We start from the raw sequence: 21709 nt of genomic DNA, 5'->3' as shown, positions 1-21709 counted from the left end.
CTTTTAAAGTGAACTGATAAATTCAAGACCACATTTCTCTTTCTGAATTGTTGTGACGCCGGCAGTCATTTATATAGCCAGATGGTGGCGCTGTGGTTCCATATGTTGAAATTTTCGTTTTAAACTGTTTTCAACAAGTAATAACGTTTTTTAAAAGTAGCCTTCTTTGGGGGGAAATGTATGACTTCAAACCTACTCTAGTTTCCCATTAGTAGCAGAAAAACTGGGTGTTCAAGTTCTTTAGAGTGCCTGGATGATTGGTTCCCATAGGTGCTGCATTACAGGGTCCGTCGGAAGTCACACGTGCTCGCCTGCCTTTAGTTGGCGTCTCCAGCTCTCTCATTTACTCTGTTGGTGCTGTTGTCTTCTCTTATTCTGGCATTCCCAAGCTAATGGTGGCATTGGCCCACTGTGAAACGGACTGTTTTCTTTCCGATCCACGTGGTTTGCAACATCCTCCTGTATCTCTGGCCCCTGGTAAGGACCTGAGTTCTGAAAGACCCTTCAGAGTGGGCCCAGGGACACAGGTTAAGTATTCAAGTTCTCAAGTCTGAGGGCAATGCAGTGGACCAGGGACATGTGTGTGCAATAGACATAGAGACAGTTTGTTCAGAAAGGGAAAGCTCTCCTGAAAGTGGAAGTGGACGAGAAACCTGAGGGAAAAGCACCAAAAGTAAAGGACCACAAAGCTCTTGACACATAGCACAGGTCTCTTCCTCATTTTGTATAGCTTGGGCTACTTTTGAATATGCTCAGTTTGTTGTATGAAGCACAGGTGGTGAAGGGCGTCCAGTCTTTCTGGCTTTTTTTTCTTCCTCCCTCCCTCCCTCCCTCCCTCCCTCCCTCCCTCCCTCCCTCCCTCCCTCCCTCCCTCCTTCCCTTTTTTCTTTCCTGTCTTTTATTTCTTTTTGAGACTCTCACTATGTAGCTCTGTAGTCCTGGCTGTCCTGGAACTCACTATGTTGAATAGGCTGGCCTCAAACTCAGAGAGATCCCCCTGCCTCTGCCTCCCAAAGTGCTGGGATTAAAGCCATGTGCCACCACATCCAGTGCCTACTGACTTCTTTACATGTTAATCTGGATGTTTCTTTTTGTAGTATCTATTACCCTATCCTATAAATGTCAGCACAGCCAGGGATGGTGTTGTAATCCCAGCACTTGAGAGGCAGAGGCAGGAGGATCAGGAGTTTTGAGGCCCAATTTATCTACATAGTAAATTTAGAGTCAGCCTGCAGCATGAGACCCTGCCTCAAATCCCACAGCCCCAAAATCAAGACATCCTGCATCAACACACCTGCTAGAACATGATCTCCAAAGCAAACACATGGCAGGTGGGAAATGAAGCCAGGGAGGGAGTCATCACAAGAGGCCAGGAGCAAGTTTTGATCTATGTAACAAAGTTACTTGCAAGCTCTTGTGTGGCCTTCCTCCTGGCCAAGGTGCCCCAGGGAAAGAATAGAGCCAGATTCAGGGCCACTTATAAGTGTCACAGCCAAGGTGCCACCTTTTCTACATGGGGACATATCTTCCCCAAGCAGGCTCTGTCACCTAAAGGTCACCTAGCCCCACTCTTCCAAGTGAACTCTGAGCTCTAGGTATGGATTATAGCTTTAGCTCTCTGTATCCACGACGGACCCACCCCCATCAAAAGCGGTTTCTTTTCTAAGAAAAGCCTTTATTATGTATTGACTTTCAGTATGCCAAGCAAGTTGATACAGCATTTCAATCAAAAGCTGTTTCATGTCTGAAAGTCCTGGATTTGATTGATTAAAGGCAATGAATAAGAAAATGAAAGCGTGTTCTACATGAAGGGTTGAGCATCAGCTTGCTTTGGTATGGACAGAAGTCACTGTGAATTTGCAGGAAGCCATTCCTAGCTCCTTGATATCCTTCCTCCACCTTATATCACAGTAAATGAGCAAACAACATGTAGCTCTCCCAGACCCAGCAGTAAAACACGGACCTTTTAAAAACGGCTGCTCTCAGAGAATCCCTGATTCATCTCTCCCCATTTGTCAGGCAACTTCCATTCCTCCCTACACAGATCTTGTATAGCAGACAATGTTCCATGAGAATTCCCTCAGATGACTCTCAGTCCCCAATGCACCCCCCCACCTCTGTTAATTATTTTTTTCAAAATCATAATGTTGTGATATTCTATACATGCTGACTTGAGAGGCCCCTTCCCAGGTTCCGCCATGCCATTTACTTCTTTTCCAAGAATGATACAACAAAAAGATAAAACGGAGCCTCACATTTTTAGCATAAAACATAAAAAAGAAGAGGAAGTATTATTGGATGTGTGACTGGTCTTTGGTACCTGTTTTTTGTTTGTTTGTTTGTTTGTTTTTCAGTCCTTCCCTTCGAAATTAAGGCAAGTAGGAAAGATGTGGAGGAAAGAGATGAGGTGACAAGAGGTCTTTTGTCACTTAAGCAATTGTAGCCTTAAACTGATATGGAATTAATTCTCTTTGAAAAAGTGTGCACTTTCTTATTTTTTCCCTAGGAAGCAAAATAAAACACGATTTGCCCGACTGCAAACTTTCTTTAGGAAAACTGTGGACAAGATAGACAAGATAAACAACAAGGGATTCCCTTGAGTGTTTCTCCAAACTACAAAATTACACAGCCCACAGCTGTGCTACCAGGGTGTCCCTACTCCCTAGCATAAATGATAGGTCGCTTTGAGATGGTAGGGCCAGTCTGCAGAGTTTGATTTCCAGGGAGACAGGGCAGGATTTGCTGCTATGCAGACTGAGTAATGTTGGAAGCCAACATCATGTCACATTTTGTGCGCACTTTCCAAAGATTAATCCAAGCGTTACAAATGGGACACAGACTGCCATTGTCCCGGGGACACTTTAATAACCCACACCTACAATATTCAACCTGTTGTTTGCACAGGGACAACTCTGGGACACAAAAACCCACCAGAACGACTCAGGGAAGGAGGCGCAGAGAGGCCCAGTCCTAGGCGCCAGCATCTCCTCGTCTCATCCTTCATGGCAAATGAGTCTGTTAAGGGCTCATTTGTGCTTGAGGATGGGGGTCGCCGGCCGCTTTCTTCAAAGCTTCTAGGGAAGCAGCGCTTGAATGTGCTGCTTGCCCACTTGCTCTCTCCCTTGTGCGCCACTCTGGCAAGGTTTCCCAACTGCAGGTGATTTGTGCTTCGTTTTGCATAAAACAGCTCACGTGAAGTAACCACCTCAGTCCCCTTGGAGTAAATCTTGCCTTGTCTCTTTGACTGCGCTCCCCTGCCCCCTCCCCTCCTTCAAATGCTCGCATCTGTTGTTCTATGATATTCCTCACCAATGGGAGGCTCGGGAGGCAGCCCCAGGATCAGAGGACTGAGCACCAGATGAGATGAACTCACAGTTGCTGTCTTTAATCCATCTTCTTCAAATCCTTGCATAGAGCGCTCAAGATCACACCCCTTCCTACCTTCACCAACCACTGATGGCCTTGCAAGTCAGAAGGCAACCAGATCCAGACTGCAGTGGGAAGCTGTCTTACATAGGAGAGGTTTTTTTTTTTTTTTTTTTTTTAAATCATAAACAGAAATGTTTGGAGAATCACAGTTGTGATCATTTAATTTTAGATTATGTAATGGTATTGTAAACAAAACTTGGTTTTTTTTTTTACATAAAACATTACTGTCACAATTGGTAATAGCTAAACTGTAAAAGGTGGAAAAAATCTACAAGCCAGACCAGAAAAATAAGATAACCTTAGAAAATCCCTATAAGACAAAAAACGCTTACAGAATGGTGCTCATGTAATTCACCTTACCTTATAAATACTTACAGAAAGATGCTCAGGTAATTCACTTTACGTTATAATTGTGTACATTATACTTACAAAAAGGAACCAACACAAATCACTTCATTTTCACTTTTTAAAAAATGTGTGTTTATGCTCAGGTACACACACAGCCTGCACTTGGAGTTAGAGGACAATTAATTTCAGAAGTTAATTCCCTTCTTCCTGGGATTGAACTCAGGCTGGGTGGCAAGTTCCTTTATTCATCTTAATTTATACTTTCATGACAAGTTCCCAATAGGGGAAAATTACAAGAGCTGGAAAACACAACCGTACACGTTTTGCTAAAGGGCACACTCCTGCACTTTAAACTCAAGTCAGCAAGGTGCTGACTTAAACTAGATCAACATATTCTTCACAACAGAACAGCCCACATTTACTCTAGTGCTCAGGAAATAAGAATCCTTCCATTAGGCTTCCCATGTGGTTTCATTGAGATAATAATTTTTGTTTTTATCACCATCCTTCTTATCAGGTAAGTAGAGGCTGATTGTTTTATAGATATAATTACCCTTGATATGAAAACTATGTGATTAATTCAAATAAACATAGGACTTCTCTGTTAAGGATCACAAGTGGAGGCTAGCTAACGCCAGTGGATCAGGGTCAGCACGAGGCAATCATGGAATTCAGCTAGTACCAGAAAGACCTGAAAGAGTGCGACAATGAACCTACACCTACTCTACTCAAGGTCTCCCAGAGCTGGAGCAAGATGTCAGCTAACTACATTTGGTTCTGGAGCCCAGAACTGATCCCCCAGTTCACAAGGCTATTGGAAAGCAGTTGCTTGTCTGGCAGGTGTCTGTTTGCTGACCTGTCTTCCTGCAGTTCCTACCTAAGCGGCCATTTCCATGGGATCTTGGGGGCTTCTGAAGGGTACAAGGCCTCTTTGGGAGTTCCCAGTCAGATCAGGCCACTCACATACTCAATTTTTAAAAAAATTAAAATATCTCATTTTATATTTTAATTTACCTACGTTTATTCTCTCTGTGTGTGTGTGCATGTGTGCATGTGTGTGTGTGTGTGTGTGTGTTAGCTATTTCTAGAATTCGGTATTGTACATGGAAGAGTTGGAGAGACTGAGATGCCAGAGAGAAACTGGGAGCATACTGAAGGAAAAATGGCAAACATTTTTCTTTAAAACAAATAAAACAAAATGGTGGGAGAAGTTATTGGTTTGGGCCGATGGCACTTGGAGAAGATTTCCACAGGGGTAATCTTGGGAGCCCAGGCTTTCCAAATGATCTGTTTCCACTAAATGACCAGAAGCAGCCAAATCGTTAGAGCTGAAAGGAACAACATCTCAGCCTGGGACAATGAGCAGCTCACTGAGGAGCTACTGTGAGCTCCATAAAGAGGTAACTCTGACATCAAAGACTCTGTGTAAAAATTCAGCATCTTGGCACCATTACAGGGGGTCAGCACGTGTGTAAGAAGTGAAAGCAATGGATAGGAATGGCGAAGAGTGAGTTTCACATACGTGTCTTCATCCACACTGAAGGCAGTCAAGGACAACATATGTGGAGCACGTGAGCACATACTGAGTGCTCTGAACCCACTGTGTGCTACCACCACAGTCTGCCTTCATGAACCCTCAGTCTAGCGGAATTACTCTGGTATAAATTACGGACAGCATGGATATCTGTTTCGTAACTATCTTTTCTACAGCTTGGAGATCTCAGTCTTTCAATGCCTGTTCAGTTGTCGCTTCCTGTGGCAGCATTTCTCAACCTGTGTATCCAGACCCCTCCGAAGGTTGAATGGCCCTTTCACAGGGCCTGCAGAAGACCATCGGAAAACAAAAATCTGCATTACAATTCATGGCAGTGGCAAAATTACAGTTATGAAGAAGCATTCATAATATTATGGTTGGGGTCACCACAGCATGAGGGTTGCAGCATTAGGAAGGTTGAAAAACACAGTTGCAGGCTGAGACAGAAGACCTGGCTTCATTCACAAAGCCAGCACGTGTTGCATGCTGCTAAGGTGGAAGTCTGTTAGACTAGAAACATAAGTGACACGCCACTTCCTCCTGCCACATCCTAAGAGTAGGAAAAGCTGAGGAAGACAAGCAAATGGGGAAAGGAAGCGTGCCCAGAGGCCGCCTCACCGGGAGCGGGAACTGGAGGCCAAGCTGTGCTGTGCGTAAACTGTCCCTGAATACTAGGAGCCCCTGAGCACCCATGCTGGTCTAAGAATCAGCCTGACATCTCTCTCACGTTTACTCCTTCCTGCTTTACTGGATCTCTGGCAGCCAGGCTTCGCAGCATGTTTACAAATGTTCGTGGTGAATAAGACATTGCAACACAGTACTCAAAACACGACAGCGTTGGAATTGCTCATACAGCTTTGTGCTGATTATTCCAGTCACACACACCCCAAGACTGTCTCCTTTATTATAGAAGAAAGATTTGGAATAGTTGGTCCCCAGAGTCCTGAAAAGGAGGTCATGACCTCAAGAGTCATACAACCCACTGTGTTCTTTAAAAAAAAAAAAAAAAGTCTAGATTATACTCAGATTTATTGGGGCTCAGAGGAAGATGATTAAAACAAAGAATAGGAAATATTAAATTAAGTAGCTTTAAAGATAACCAGAAACAAAGTTTTGGAAGACAGTAACTATGATTTCAACTAATTCAATTATTGTGTAACTCTAATCCTTAAAAATCTAAAGTCTACATGTTTATTTGGTAAAACTTAATCAGTAAAGTGATCATTCTGTATTAGCTAGCTGTATTTCTTATCTCAAGTGTGTCCTCTAACTCCTTTTGTAATTAAATGTTTAATATAAAAAGTAATTAAAATATTAAATTCAAGATCTTATCTCTAATCCAATTGTTTTTAATAAAAAAATCTGACTATATTCATGGGTGTCCTTTTGTCCTAAGCGACTCCTATTGGCACAGCTATAGCTATAATACTTGTAATATAATATAATACTTTGTTGTTATTAGATAAGTTGTCACAGTGTAGTTCTGGCTGACCTGGAACTCTCTATGCAGATCAGGCTGGCTTTGAACTCATAGAGCTCCATCTGCTTCTGCCTCCTAAGAGCTGGGATTAAAGGCATGTGCCACCAAACCCTGTTAAAGCTGTAATAAATCTAATTTTAGCTATTGGTGAAGTAAAGTAAAGCATTTCTACTCCCGAAACGCATCAGTCCATTTCAAAAGTCTGACTATCTCTAGAATTTTCCACAGTTTTAAGAATAGGAACACCTGGTTTGTGTTTGAATATATTATAGGTGTTGTGCTTGTATATGCCAACCCACTATGAAATCTTTTCAGTTAAATTCAGAGTTCCAGCAGGAAAAAGGGACAAGGGAAACAACTACCCATAGCGAGATGAGTTCCTAGTACACAATCTACTGGCTCAGTGTGGTGTCGAAAGTAGCAACCCTTCCTGACCCCAGAGGCCCAGACACTGCTTTTTCACAAGCCAGGTTTTCTCTAGTGTTTACAAGCCAGGATGGGAACCACGAGCTGAGTCAGTCAGCTATTGCCACACTGAAGAACACTAGAGCACAGCAGGATGTGATGTGCACCTGCGACCTGACCAAATGGGAGCCCAAACACTTTGGAAACAGCTAGTTTCAGAACTGTCCTGTGGTCTTGCAGAAAGAAACGGGATAAACTCATGACTCTGCAGAGACAAGAGTGCTTTGGCCGCTCTCCTTTCTGTGCCTGTGCCCTGAAGAATGTTTCAGGCAACAATGAATTGCAGGAGTCCCACTACTGGTGGAGGTTGTTTGTAGGCTTGAAAGGGTGTTGATTGGTCCACTCATGGTAACTCTGCGGCACACTGATGGCAAGACACCCTGCAGTCAAGAAAGGAGAGTGCGATCATTCTGATGTGTGTGTGTGTGTGTGTGTGTGTGTGTCAATTTGCTACAAGAATTATTCCATGTTTTTTCTAAAAACGTGTGTTTTGCCTATATTTGAAAAACTGGATCATCTTCACTTTCTTTATCCATATGTGTTCAAATTTTATAACAATCATCTGGTTGTTTATCACCTAAGCATGAAATAAGTTAAGAATACGGAATTAATGCAATTTGCCACTAGGATTATTCCTCTAGAGTTTCCAGCAATGTCACCAGCACAGGCATACCATTAGCTGCAGTGTGATTAACAAATTGAATCTGAAGCATTTGAAAGTAAATGTTTGCTGGGAAATTTCCATTTTTTTCACAGATCAACATTTTAGCAATGACAACTTTTTCAGTAATGCTGGCAGGGTGTTCACATGATTGTGAGCCCAGTGTCTAGACAAAATTAAACAAAGTGTCCATCACACCAGGTGGTTTTGCATGTCAGTCAAGTTAGAAAATCGCCAAATTTCTCAAGCTTGCTTTTCCCATTACTTTGTTTGTTTGTTTATTTGTTTTTTAAAAGTTTCTTTTGAAATACCTGGGAAAGTTAAAATTAATTATTATTTGAATTTTAGTTCTACTTGGAAGTTTTAGGCTGGATATATTTTTATGTGTATCAACTTAAATCGCACTATTCTCCCTTATTTTCTGCTTTGTTTTGTTCTTTTGATTTTCAGTTCCAAGTTCTAATTCAGTGACATAGTCCTGAAGGATCTGTCACATAAAACACATGTGAGTAAACACAGACATGTGACATAGAACGTAACCAACCCCTTTAGTAAACGTTTTTAGCCTCTGCGGCAGAAGTGCTGCTTGTGGGTGTGGATCGATTAACTCCTGCTGCTCTCTAGTCTCTCTGTGAACGATGGAAATGGTGTGCCTAACAGTAGCCCTGCAATACTGACACCTCAACCCTCTCACCCTGTCCACAGCAGACGAAGGGTTAAAGCACTGCACTCGATTACATGATTTTGGGAGGGAAATAACCGAGAGAAGTAGACAACCCGGGACCCACACATACTGACGTCCCAGTTCTTACACATATTGATGCTACAGCAGCTGTAAAACAGAAATACATTTTTTATAACTGCAGGAGAAATTCAACTGAAGTAATGAGTCTATCTAATCCATGTAGATGCATCTCATTTTAGGCGACAACCATGGGGTCCACCAGGTCAAACACTAAACAAATCTGTGCTTTGCATTTACACTGTGGAGCTATTGTTCCTTTAAACCCACAGTTGTGGGAGACAGTGAGCATTGCTGCTTTAGGGGAAAGAAAGGGTCCTGCACTGGGCTGCAGGGGTGGCTACTGGGCTGCAGGCTGGCTATTGTACAGTAGCCTCTCAGAGCTGTGTGCTGATGTTTCCGATTCCTGGCAAGTACTCTCTGCTGAAGGGCGTGCCCTGCAGCACATCAAAAGGACCAAGTTCTACAAAAGAAAAAAGAAACTCAAGTAGGCTTGAACACACAAAGACAGGGAGAAAGAGATGAGAAAGGGGCCAGGCAGAGTGCTGAATACAAAATGAGTTCAAGCAACCCCAGGGGCTCATCACTTACATTTATCTTACTCTGGGAGAGGGGCGTCAAAACCAGTCCTGACATAAACCACCCACTGCCGTTGCGTTTGACTCAATGTGTGAGTGCCTGTGTGTCTGTATTTATGTGTGTGTGTGTGTGTGTGTGTGTGAGAGAGAGAGAGAGAGAGAGAGAGAGAGAGAGAGAGAGAGAGAGAACTGTACACTGAACGACAACAACAGACACATCTCATGAGTGATCACTGTTACCTTACAAGAATTAAAAAGAAAATTTTTTAACAGGACAGAATCCCCTGTGAATGAGTTTAGTGTGACATCTAAATCTTGTAATTGTGCATTGCTTTAACATCTTTGCTACAACATTTAAATTCCACTCCTGCACTTACCAAGCCTGTGAGATTTGTAGCTTATGCTTGTAGTGTTTTATGTGTGCTTAATACATTTCAAGGCAAAACTGATGGTTACTTCTCTGCAAATAGTTATATTTCATAGGATAAATATAAAACGTGAGTATTTATCTACCACAAATGGCCTAGAAGCTAAAAGGACAAGGACAATACTTCTTCATTCTAATTTCAGTTTGGGGAGGAATGCCCCCAAATTCTGACAGGATACACTTTATAATCCTGTCGTGACCATCGGTCTCCTGTGCATGCATCAGATGGTCCTGAATGTCGGAACATATTTTCCAGAGACAGAAAGCACAAGGCCAATCCTGACTTTGTTGCAATTCTGCAATGAAATGGATGGCTTTTAAATTATGCTTTGGAGGTAAGTCAATGGTGAACAGAAAGAGATGGGCTTGCAGAGAGAAACCACAAAAGAAGTGCATTTAGAACTGCGGGACAATAGTTTTGCCAAGAATAAATGTTAACAATTAGAGTGTTAGTGTGTTCAAATTTTGCCCAGTTTCCACAAAGTTCTAATCTAATACACATATGAACAACTTAAAGAGTATCCATAATGTAGGCACAATAGCGTTTCAGATTTGTTTCAGTTTTGGTTTGCCTTTACTGTGTTTTGCTACCCTATTGTTATCAAATGGCTCCTGGTTTTACTTACTGTCTCTCCACTAAGCTTAGTGCTATTCTTGCATATGACTTTTGTTCATCAGAATTAGACATCAAAACTAAACTTTTCATAGTGAAAGATCACAAGTACATGTAGGTGAGTGTGTCAGGCTTCTGAATGGACTGCACCAAACCCTGTCCTATAGGCTTGCTAAAACAAAGTGCTTCCTTCAGCCAGCAGCCCCCCAGTGAAAGTCAAACTCAAAGTCTTGTTGGCATGGAGCTCAACATGGAAGCCTTAAATAATTACCATAATCTTTGGAAGCTTGTTCTCTGGGTTTTTCTCCTTCAACTTTCTTAAACATGAAATAATTAATAATTTCAGATGGTTTAGGGTCCAGGGCTCATCACATGAGAGTCTGATGTTGCAGCACATCGGTGAAATAAAAAGGCAACTCTGCCATCTTGTGAGCAGTTTTCAAAGCGTGTCCCAAGCTAGAGAAGCCAAGGTGATAAAGAAGAACAGCTTAGAGAGCAGCGTGCTGGCCGTTGGGTCCCCTTGTTTCCCTGCTCGAAACCAGTCCTTATCAAACACACACCGAGACAATCCTCTGTATGGTATCATGTGCCTACAATTGTTTTACATCCTTTTTTCTGACTAGCATTTAAATACCACAACGTATAAAAGGATGTTGTGATTTAAAAACCTACATGGAAAAAGCCAAAGATATTCCCAAAGGATAAACACAAAAACAACATTAGAAGTCCAACCATGAGTACTCTGCCCCATGAGTTGCCTGTATTATTTCTGACTGTACAGGAATTCTGTCTTCTCTGATTTAGGACAAAGAAGAAAAGCAGGTGCCAGCCTTTGTGTGACCCCCAAATCCGAGAGACATTTGGGCAGCTGTGGAAGTGTCGGGAAACCTAGGCTGCTCTGCTCTAGCATCAATTCCCTGAGCAGCTCCGTGCTCTCAGAAAAAAGAAGCATGCCCTCAGGCTTCCAGGCCTAGGTTTGGGTGTGCTTGTGGAGGTCACTTCCATCTTCCTGTGGTTTCTGTCTTCACAGAGGCAGGAAGTCCTCCACATGACTAGAATGGCTATGTGCCAAGGCATGTATTATTAGTCCACTTTGAAAGCTAAATTTCCTAAGTCAAAATTGAGGCTTATTTTGGGGTGCTCATCTTTTCAAAGACACAAAAGCCGTAATATCCCCAAAGAATCTCATCTCATAAAGTTTCTATCTCCCTGAAAGAAGTTAGTTGTGTATTAACTGGGGCTAAGATTCTAGCCTCTGGAGGTGAGAAGGACTGGCTCCCCGCTGACACCCACTTCACAGCAGGAGTCGCTCACAAATGAGTTAGAACTATCCTCTTGTAAAAGTCTGATCATATATATAAATGTTTCAGGATATGTGATAAATATCTTAGCAATATATTCAGCATTTTACAACATACCAAAGCATTGTCTTCACCCTATTTCAAATTTCTAGGACCTAAGGGCCCAACAAGTTTTGTGTACTCTTTCTTTTTTTTTTTTTTTTTTTTTTTTTTTTTTGGTTTTTCGAGACAGGGTTTCTCTGCAGCTTTTTTTTTTTTAGAGCCTGTCCTTTCTTAATTAAGAAAAATAGTCAACCTTTCAAAATTCTAAAAAAAAAAAAAAACAAAAAAAAAAAAACCTACCACCTCCTTGATTTTCTCTTCCGTTAGTCCAATATTTTATCTTCCTCTCTGCAATAACTGTATCCATTAATGTGAACTATTTACCCCAATGCTTAGATGGCTTCAGCAAATATTGAATTAAACATCTTAATGCTTAATGTTATATTATATATGATAGAGCTATCTCCCTAACTAGGTCATAAGTCTAGTAAGGGCAAAATTTATGCCTTGTACACATTTCCTATTTTCCAAAGTATTTAGGTTAATTTCGGTACAATGTATAAATAAATAAAAGTTCCTTAACCTGTTCAATTTTTATAGAGAAAATGCACTAAAATATAATAAAACAAGCATGTCCCGTTAGTTGTTACCCCAAAATTTCCAAACTATGCTCAGCACAGCATCATTCTACAAGTTGTCAAGAAAGATATCCTAAGACTCACTGCAGGTCTCAGGGACTAGCACAGTGTTAAAACTCTGGTCCAGCATAAATGAGGCCAAAGTGCCACAGAATCAAAGAAGAAAACAACAATCTCGGGTCAGAGACACAGTTAAACAAGATTCCTTAAGATCAGTATTCCCCAAGACTACTTATTGACAAAGTCTAGCATCTCTTTGTTTTCTTTTGATTTTTCAAAAGGCATGCTCAGGAACTTTCTGATTAACTCCGGTGTCTTCTGAGACTTTAGGACTGGTTTCCACACTGAGTGCAATCCAGTAATTCACACTACTAAAACAGCTGACAGTCCAGTTCAGTTAACTGGCAAGTGCTACCTTTCTACCAACACAATCAGCAGGAAGCACTTTCTCTTCTCTAAATTGTGTAAGATGAGCAAAGGTTCTGCAAACCATGAGACTTGGGTACAAGTTCTCCCTACAAAGATGCAGACGCAGAAGTAACTGGTGCCTCCTGAGGCTGGCTGAAGTCAAGATATGTGATTTGTACCCATGTTCAAGATTCCTGCTGTGGCTTTAAACTTTTATGGTTATGATACTTAATGACTGGCATGTAAGATATGTGTCTTTGGCTTCAAGAAATAGAAAAGTCACTATAAGAAGAAGCACAGTGAATAGAAACATAATGAATCATTTGAATAAAAATTACATCTGTCCTCAGAAACAGGGTACCGCCAGATGGTTGTTACTGAGATGACTACCAAGTATATGTGGAATAATTGATGTGGATCGCTAAGAAGAATGCACAAGTATTTCATGATCCTATTAGTCACTCAAAAACAAATACATCTATTTAACCAAATGCAATTAAATTACAACTATAATTCCAAAACTTAATAACCATGTGCAAAATGTCAGCTGAACCACAGAAAATAATGCTTTGTATTTTTAAAATTCCTTCAAAGCATCATTCGATGAATTAAGTAGAATTCATTTCATGTTTGTTTCCTAATGCCTTTTTATCAGGGAGAAAGAGAATCAAAAAATCTACAGAAAGAATTTACAGTATTTATAGAGATAACTTGTTTCATGCTTTATAGTTATGCCTACTTCTAGTAGTTACAAATGAAAAAATAAAAAGCAACTAATTTTTCTATTGTTTTTAATTAAAGGTATGCAATAAAAACTCTTTAGGAAAAATAAATTCTCATTAGCTTGTTTGTGAAAACAACTGTTTTACCCTCGTACCTCCCAAATGAGAGTTAGAAGTAGTTCACAGACAGTGCATTTCAAATGGTATGTATAAAACTTGGATTACAGGTATATCTAAAACTTGGATTACAGATGTTATTGCAGGATGGTGGTATGGTTTATATTGCCTATGGTTTGACTTCTTTTCTTGTAATATTTTTTGTTTGGTGCTAATTATAATTTTTGGTATCTCCTAATCATCCAAATAGTCATGTAGATTGTGATATATAGCAAAATAGAAATTCTGTTGTTTAGGCTTTAATGATATAAATGTGTAACATGATTTCTAACCTACTAATATTTAGATGGTGTATCGATGTATTTCAAAAGGCAGCAGAAGTGAAAAGACCACTTGTATCCATGTAAGGATGCTTTCATGTTGAGTTAAAACACAGATATGTCTCAAAACACATATAACATAATTTGAAACAGTTAAAATTCGACAAAAACAAAGTAATTAGCATTACATAAAAACTTTAAAAGTTTTCTTTTCAGGGAAAAAAGAAATAGGAAAGTCACTAAATCATACATATTTAGCCTACAATCAAGTAGGGTAAAAACTGAGCAATACAAACTTTGATTGGTTACAATCATGGTAATATATATATATATATATATGTCATATATATTCATTATTAATATTAATACCATCCCATTTTGCTCTTTAGTACTAAGATAAACACACAGAACAATTTGGGGAGAAAAGTGGGAAAAGAAGTCAGGGCTGAACTCAAGGCATAATCCTGGAGGCAGGAAATGAAGCTGATGCCATGGAGGAACACTGATCTCTTGGTCCCTGTGACTCAGCTTATTCTCTTACATAACCCAGGATGACCTGCCCAGGGTAGCATCACCCACAGTGAGGTAGGTCCTCCAACATCAATCATTAATCAAGAAAAATGTACCACAAACATGCCTACTAGCCAAACTGATGGAGGCATTGCTTTTCAGGCGATTGCTTGAGTCATGTTGAAAAAAAAAAACACCCTAATCAGAACATATTCTACAGCTTATATAAATTCAAATTCTAAAACCAGCCACTGACAGTTATTCTATGAGATTCAAAATCCAAGGACTTGGGCACCAGGATGTCACATGTGACTGGGCATCAGCACCAGCACTAGAGAAGCATTTTATTCATTCTTTATGTAAGACAGTGATGTTTTTATTTTTGGGTCATGGTATCCCAAACCTTTGGGGTGATGCTACCCCAAAGTTATGCTAATCCCAACTTGGCCAAATTCCAAAGCCCTCCCTGAAGCCGATTGTATAGAACCAGCTGCTGATATGCTCAGCAGACCCTGGTGGCTGCCCAGGGTCCAAGAAACCCACGAAGCCACAATTGAGAAGTTTATTAGGGGCAGCACTTCATGCTCCTTATTCTTCTCGGTGGACATTCAAAGTGGAGCCTTATTAACTGTGACAAGACATTCAAAGCTGTTCCTTGTCCATCCTCAACCTTGATATCACCCTCTGCTTTGTTTTCTCACAGGCTCCAGCCCTGCAAAATGAAACTGCAATGCCCGAAAGAAGCAATGCTTGGCCATTAAGGCCATGTTTGAAACTTGGTGGTAATACCTGGAAAAACCAGGCATCCAGCCGTAGCCTGCACCAGTCTTCACAACTAGGAAGGCCTCTTGATGACCCGTAACCTCTACCAATCCCGGAGCTACTGAGCCCTTACCCACCTCTTGATTTCAGGACGCATTTGATCCTGAGGACCACAAACTGGTGAGCTGATGTGCTGTCTCCTAAATTTAAAATTCTTCTTCCATTCAAGAAGCTGTCTTCACCAGGCTGTAACACCTGCTACACTTCTCCTGTTGAAGAGTAGCAAATGACCGCTGCTCTCTGGTCCTGAGTCTAGCCTGGACCAGTCCATTAGCCTGGGAACGATGATCCTGTCCATCGTGAACTGTTTGCCAATGTGTCTTGGTCTAGAGCATCCAAACTGAGGTTCAAGTCTGAATCACAGCGGTGTTGTCCGCTTGCCCCCAGCTCCGACCTGGTCAAGAATCACCTGGGTTCTCATATGACCAGGATACAGGGAGATGTGAAGGACCAAGGAGGATGTGCCTTGGCAAACTAAACCAGAGAAAAATAGAACTCTCTTCCAACTCTCACTGAATCAGTTGTGACTGTGATTAATCATATTTTGTCATAAATTCCTCTCCATATTACTAAAATGATACCCTATTCATATTTATGACAGGTTTAATTTTCTCCATGCAAATGACATTGCCTTTACTAAAAGACCAAAATGTATACATTTTACATGAGTTCTTGGCTAATGGAGAGCCTCTAACCTGAATCCATAAAAAGTAGACTTTTTTCATTGTAGACAAGGGTCACTTGGATGCTATTCTCTACCAATGTTGTAGTGTTGGTATATACCACCCTTCCACCAAGAAAGCTGAGGTTTCCACCAGGTGTATTCCGTGAAAACAACCTCTTTCCAACAAAATTCAGAAGCTGTTTATGAAACATACAATGTCCTTATGAACTTAACTTTGAAAAATTGCAGCACTGCATTGAATTCTGGGAATGCAATGAGTAAATCATGTTCTTGCCTCAAGAAGTTTGCAGTCCAATGAGGAGGTCAGATAAGCTAGTCTAGGAAGTGCTGTAGCTATGCAGTGGTAGTCATAGGATTGCGCCTCTGCTCCTTGATGCCAGGGAGCCCTGGACAATCTTCTAATATTCAAAGATGGAAGCCAGCTTGCACACATCTTGCTCCTTTAGAGTCCCTGCAGGTTGTGACCCAGCAGTCTCTAGTGGCTAAAGCATTAGTTCCAAGCCACCCGACTTGTAAACAAGTGATATGCCTGCTTACAGAGCACTTTTCCCAATGTGCAAACTGGAGACTCTCCTGCAGTAGCTTACAAGTAAAAAAGCAGACTGCAAAGTCAGAAGACGTGGTACTAAGTTTAGGCCCAGCTATTTACTATGACTGAGGGCAAATCACTTACGCTCTATGGTCTTTGGTGTCTAGCATTGACAAGTGAAAATAAAAGCATTATCTACTGTTCCTACCTCACAAGGTTGTTGTGAGAAGTGAGACTGTACATGAAAGAACCTTGTTAGCTGTCAGCTTTTAATCACCGTCGGTTCTTGATCCTTGCTACCAAATACAATGCCAGCATTTGTCACAAGGGCACACTCTTATTCTGTCTTACCCTGCACAATGGAATGGTACAAGGAAGATCGAGGTCATTACTTCCTGGATATCTGGTTTCACCATGGGAATGGGAATGCTTTCCAGAATGACAGAGGCAAAGGATAAGGAGCAAAGCAAGGGCCCTGCTGCCACACTGGCCCTCCACCATTGACACACAGCTACACATGGGCCACCAGCCTCCTTCACAAAAGCCTGTCCCTAAGGCTCCTGGCAGAGAATCTATCCTTGGCTCCAGAAAACCAGCCACACTGTGGTAGTTCGTGGTATCATCTTGTCTACCACTGCCTGAAGTATCAACAACCTCTAATGGAGCACAGGCCTCCCCGAGTAAACTGATGGATTATTCAAAAGGGACAATAATCCAGATAAATAAAGCATAAGCTGTCCACAACTGCCTGATCTATTACAATTGGAGTAGCAGAGGAAATTTCTAGATACGAATTAAAGCAAGAAAGTGATGACATGCTTATTTTTTTATCATTTAACCTTCACATCAACTTAGCTTTTAGCATTATGATTTTTATTTGACTACTCTATCTGTTCAACAGAATGAGGATAAGATTTGCTCCTGATAACAAGTCTTAGATAACTCATTTATGCACACAAACAGACACATACACACACATACACATAAGCACACATACACACATAAGCACACACATAGGCACAGATACTCCCAAACATAGGCACATGAGCATACACACAAATAGGCACAAACATATGTGCATGCATACACACATACACACATATACAAACACAGGCACAGGCATCTGTATGCACAAAGGGCAAAGGCATATGTACATCTGTACATCTGTAAACCCAGGCACGTGAACATTCATATCATATCATCATATCATATCATATCATATGGCCGAGGAACAGGGAAGAATGCCACCATTTTGATGTGGGATGTCTCTCTGTATGCTGTGAATATGTTTTATTACCATTGGTTATTAAGGAAACTGATTTGGCCAATAGTCAGGCAAAATAGGGCCAGATGGGAAATCCAAACAGAGATACAGGAGAAGAAGGGTGAAGTCTGGGAGATGCCAGCTGCCACCCAAAGAGCAACATGCCAGAATCTCATTGGTAAGCCACAGTCCACATGGCTATACAAAGATTAATAGAAATGGGTTAATTTAAAAGTAAGAGCTAGTCAGTAATAAGTCTGAGTCATTGGCCAAATTTTTATAACTAATAAAAGCCTCTGAGTGTTTATTCAGGAACTGGTGGGCAGGAGAGAAACCTCCAGTTACACCATTTTCTTGTCTCTATGCATGGCTGACCCTGACTGGACTTTATTGCTGATGATTTAACATGGATTCTGGAATAGTTGATCTAATTTGAGGTCACTATCACTGAATGTGCCCTAATCTACCCCCAAGATAACACCCTGATTCCATTTCAGTCTTATGTAGAAGTTTAAGTAGAAGTCATAATCTGATGTAGTTGCTGATACCCAGCAATCCTTAATGAAAGGGAGAGCTTTCCCCCCAAAATCCATGAACTTCTCCAAAGCTCATAACATCTTTCCATGTTCCCCAAGAATAGCTTCACATTTTCTATCAGTGTCAACTTGGGTCAATAGTGTGATGGTTGTGTACAGGAGATCTGACAGGATTGTGACCCAGAAGAGTCCCAAATCCCAAACAGAAAATTTTCCATTGTCCTCATTCCTCAAGATCCTAGAGCAACGAAGGAAGATTATGGTTAAAAAGTTCATTCAGTGTTGATTTCAATTTTCAGTTGTTTTTAGTGTAGGATACAAATCATCCACAATCTCCTCCTTGCTGTGTGTGAGATTAGCTAACCAAATACAACATCCACTGGGCTGAAAAGTCCTTAAGACATTGACACTACAGTTTCAGTACCTAAAATAAGTTGAAAACCTAAAACAATGTTTTCTTTATAGTTCATACTCACCACTTGCTTCGGGAAGGAAGCCAGGCAGACTCAAAGCAGCAGCCACCCAAGGTCAGAGGCACTGGGCCAAAGGACCCAGCAAAGAGCAGACCTGAGCCAGCAGGGAAAGCTGTCACTGAAATGGCAGCCATGCTTACAGAACAAGATGTTCTACAGGTCAGGGGGCTAAGGAAGAGTAGACAGATCGAGGCAGGAAAGCAAATTAAGATGTTGGAACAGAACAGGCATGGGGTTGAGGAAAAGTAGGCAAAGGATGCATCACCCACTCCACACAGCATTTGTCCCACAGTGGCTGTTCCTGGGGCTGCCAGGATTATGTCATAGTTCTTTTCTACGAATTAAAATCCTCACTATTACTGATGTTGCTTAACATAGCCAATCCAGAACAGAAAATATTTCCTTATCCCAGGCATAGACATACTTTTTTTTTTTTATCCTAGCTGATGTAACTTTCTTTTACGGGGATTTTTAATTTGTTCATAAATCTTTAATGTTATTTTATCAATAAAATTTTGTCAATAAATACTTCCCTGGTTGAATTCCAATTCCTTTGTTAAATTATTAAAACTCAGAAACAAGATCCGGTCATGTTGATTTATCATTTGCCTGCATTTGCGTTCTCTAGGCTATGGGAGGGGAAGGTGTTCTGCCATTGCTGATGTGCAAGTGAGACTGAAACAACTGGGGAGAAACACCAGGAGCGGGTAAGCATAGGGTGCTTGCAGGCGACTCACAGCAAGCATTCCGGATGAACTTCAGTCTGCAGATTGTACCTCAGCTTCCAAAAGTCAGAGGCGATCAACCCTCCCCTGGCCCAACAGGATGCAGAAAGCGCCTGGTGAGAGACAGACATATGGGACAGAAAAGAAATAATGAAGGCAGCATTTGCAGGAAGGAGTAGCTAAGCACAGCCCATAGCTGGCAAGAGCGCCACACGTTGCAGGGAACTGGTGTTAGAGGTTCCAGCAGTAGATGGAACAGAGCCAGGAACCACAATGGTGAGAAGGGGGTAGCAGTTTCTACAGCTTCTGTGTGTTTTAAAGCAAGGAACTCACTACTTCTTATAAAAGGGTGTGTGTGTGTGTGTGTGTGTGTGTGTGTGTGTTGTGTGTGTGTGTGTGTGTGTGTGTGTGTGTGTGTGTGTTTAACTGATCTAACGGAACCTGGTCAGGCTTGAATCCATGTGAATGGATTGCAGACCCTGGGTTAAGAATAAAGAAACATCATCTACAGAGTAGAATCAGAGACACAGCGACAGCCTGTGCAGTGTGAGACCTGGAAGTCACCAGGAGAAGGAAAGGGTCTGGGCCCTGTCCAATGGGCTACGTAGAGAAACATGATGGCTCGGTAAACGGCATCTGCTTCTTAATCTCGGTGCGTGTTCCATCTTCTCTCCTGAACACGCTCACATGCTCAGGAAAGTCAAGGATGCATGCAGCCAGTTTTAAAGAGAAGAGTACCTGTAAGTATAAGAATTAGAAAAATTCTAACTGATAATAACCAAAAATTAAGCCAAGTAGTCAGCCACTCTTTGCTGAATACAACTCACTTTAGAGTAAACATCCATGTAAAAATTACTGGTAAAAATTATCCCAATGAGCCGGGCGGTGGGTGGCCCACGCCTTTAATCCCAGCACTCGGGAGGCAGAGGCAGGCGGATCTCTGTGAGTTCGAGGCCAGCCAGGCCAGGCTCTAAAAAAACTGCAGAGAAACCCTGTCTCGAAAAACCAAAAAAAAAAAAAAAAAAATTATCCCAACGAAATGTAATTTCATTACCTTTCTATTGTCTCTAGTGTATATATAATACTAACTTTTCCATAAACAACCCTTTTCTCCATAAAAAAATTTATATATTCAAAGTGGGAAGATTTTTCTTTTCTTTTCTTTTTTTTTAAAAAAAAAAAAAAAAAAAAAAAAAAAAAAAAAAAAACTAGATCAAACTTTGGCAGCAAGTAAAATCTTAGAAGGTCCTAAAACAAGATCCTGAACTTATTTGTTTTCCATTTATGTTAAGTTGCAACTGTATTCCAGATAGAAATGTACAAAACAAAGTCACAATAAACAAAGTCACAGCATTCACACTCTGAGGTCAGAGAAGGAAGGGCCTTAAACTCCATGTCAATAACTGTGTATTTACTAGCTGAGACAAAGTCCTGAAGAAAGGAAAAAGTTTCAATGGCAGTGAATGACAAAGAAGCTGGACCCAGACCGAAATATTTAAAGAAGTAGGGGTTGAGCTAAAGTAAGAACGGTGAGTAGAAGTTTGGGGATAAAGTGAGGGTGGCCCCTCTGAAAACTGAAATGTTGATGGGCCTCTGAGAGCTACCACAGCCCAGGTGACCTGAGACTTGAAAGCAAGATAAATGGCAGGAAGTGAGTAGCAAAAGTGGTGGGAACTAAACCTCGGCCTTAGAGACCCTGTCAAGGAAGCTGGTCTTGTTCTGCACCTCAACAAAACTGACAGGGGAGGCTTGGCATGAACCATCTTCCTGGGCTGTGTTCCCTTCTATACTACTATCGTAAATTTATCTTTGGTTGGTGTGAGCTAATCTCGATTGTGAACTGAATAGGATCTGGGATCTCTTGGAGAGAAACCTCTGGATATTTCTTAGGGCATTTCCAGGGAGGCTCAACTGAAGGAGGTCCACCCTGAATGTGGGCAGTACCACTCCCATGGTCCTCAGGTCCTGACCTGAATAAAAAAGAGAAAGTAAATAGAACAGGCATCCTGTATCAGCTTCCTGACTGCAGAGTGACCAGCTGCCTCAAGTGCCTGCTGCCTCCCCTCCCCCACCATGGTGACCTGCATCCCTCAGACTGTGACACAAAATAAACCTCTTGTCTTTTAAGCTGTTTTTTGTCAGGTATTCAGCCACTGATGATGAGAAAAACAAATGACATAGCTGGATTTACTTCAATGTATCTGGAGCTATGGATTCAATCATAAACACCATGTTTATCAGGCAATGGAATAGATTCTATATTCCTAGTTCTTCTAGATACAGGAGGATCAGAAGTTCAATGTCATTGTTGGCTACAAATGTGTGTGTGTGTGTGTGTGT

The 21709-nt window shown here is 41.3% G+C and overlaps 1 protein-coding gene across 1 annotated transcript in view; it reads left to right on the top strand.

Moving 5' to 3' along the window:
- The window catches only part of Grid2 (glutamate ionotropic receptor delta type subunit 2), a 1433911-nt gene extending 1418714 nt beyond the window's left edge, over nucleotides 1–15197 (top strand). The window contains exon 16 of the mRNA XM_038318962.1: nucleotides 15039–15197. Within this exon, the coding sequence (XP_038174890.1) occupies nucleotides 15039–15197 (159 nt within the window). The remainder of the gene's footprint in view (nucleotides 1–15038) is intronic.
- The last annotated feature ends 6512 nt before the right edge of the window (nucleotides 15198–21709 follow it).

Source organism: Arvicola amphibius, chromosome 2, assembly GCF_903992535.2.
Source record: "Arvicola amphibius chromosome 2, mArvAmp1.2, whole genome shotgun sequence".
In the NCBI taxonomy this organism is placed as follows: domain Eukaryota; kingdom Metazoa; phylum Chordata; class Mammalia; order Rodentia; family Cricetidae; genus Arvicola; species Arvicola amphibius.
Note: the sequence above shows the minus strand (reverse complement) of the source record. Positions and strands in the feature narration are given on the sequence as shown.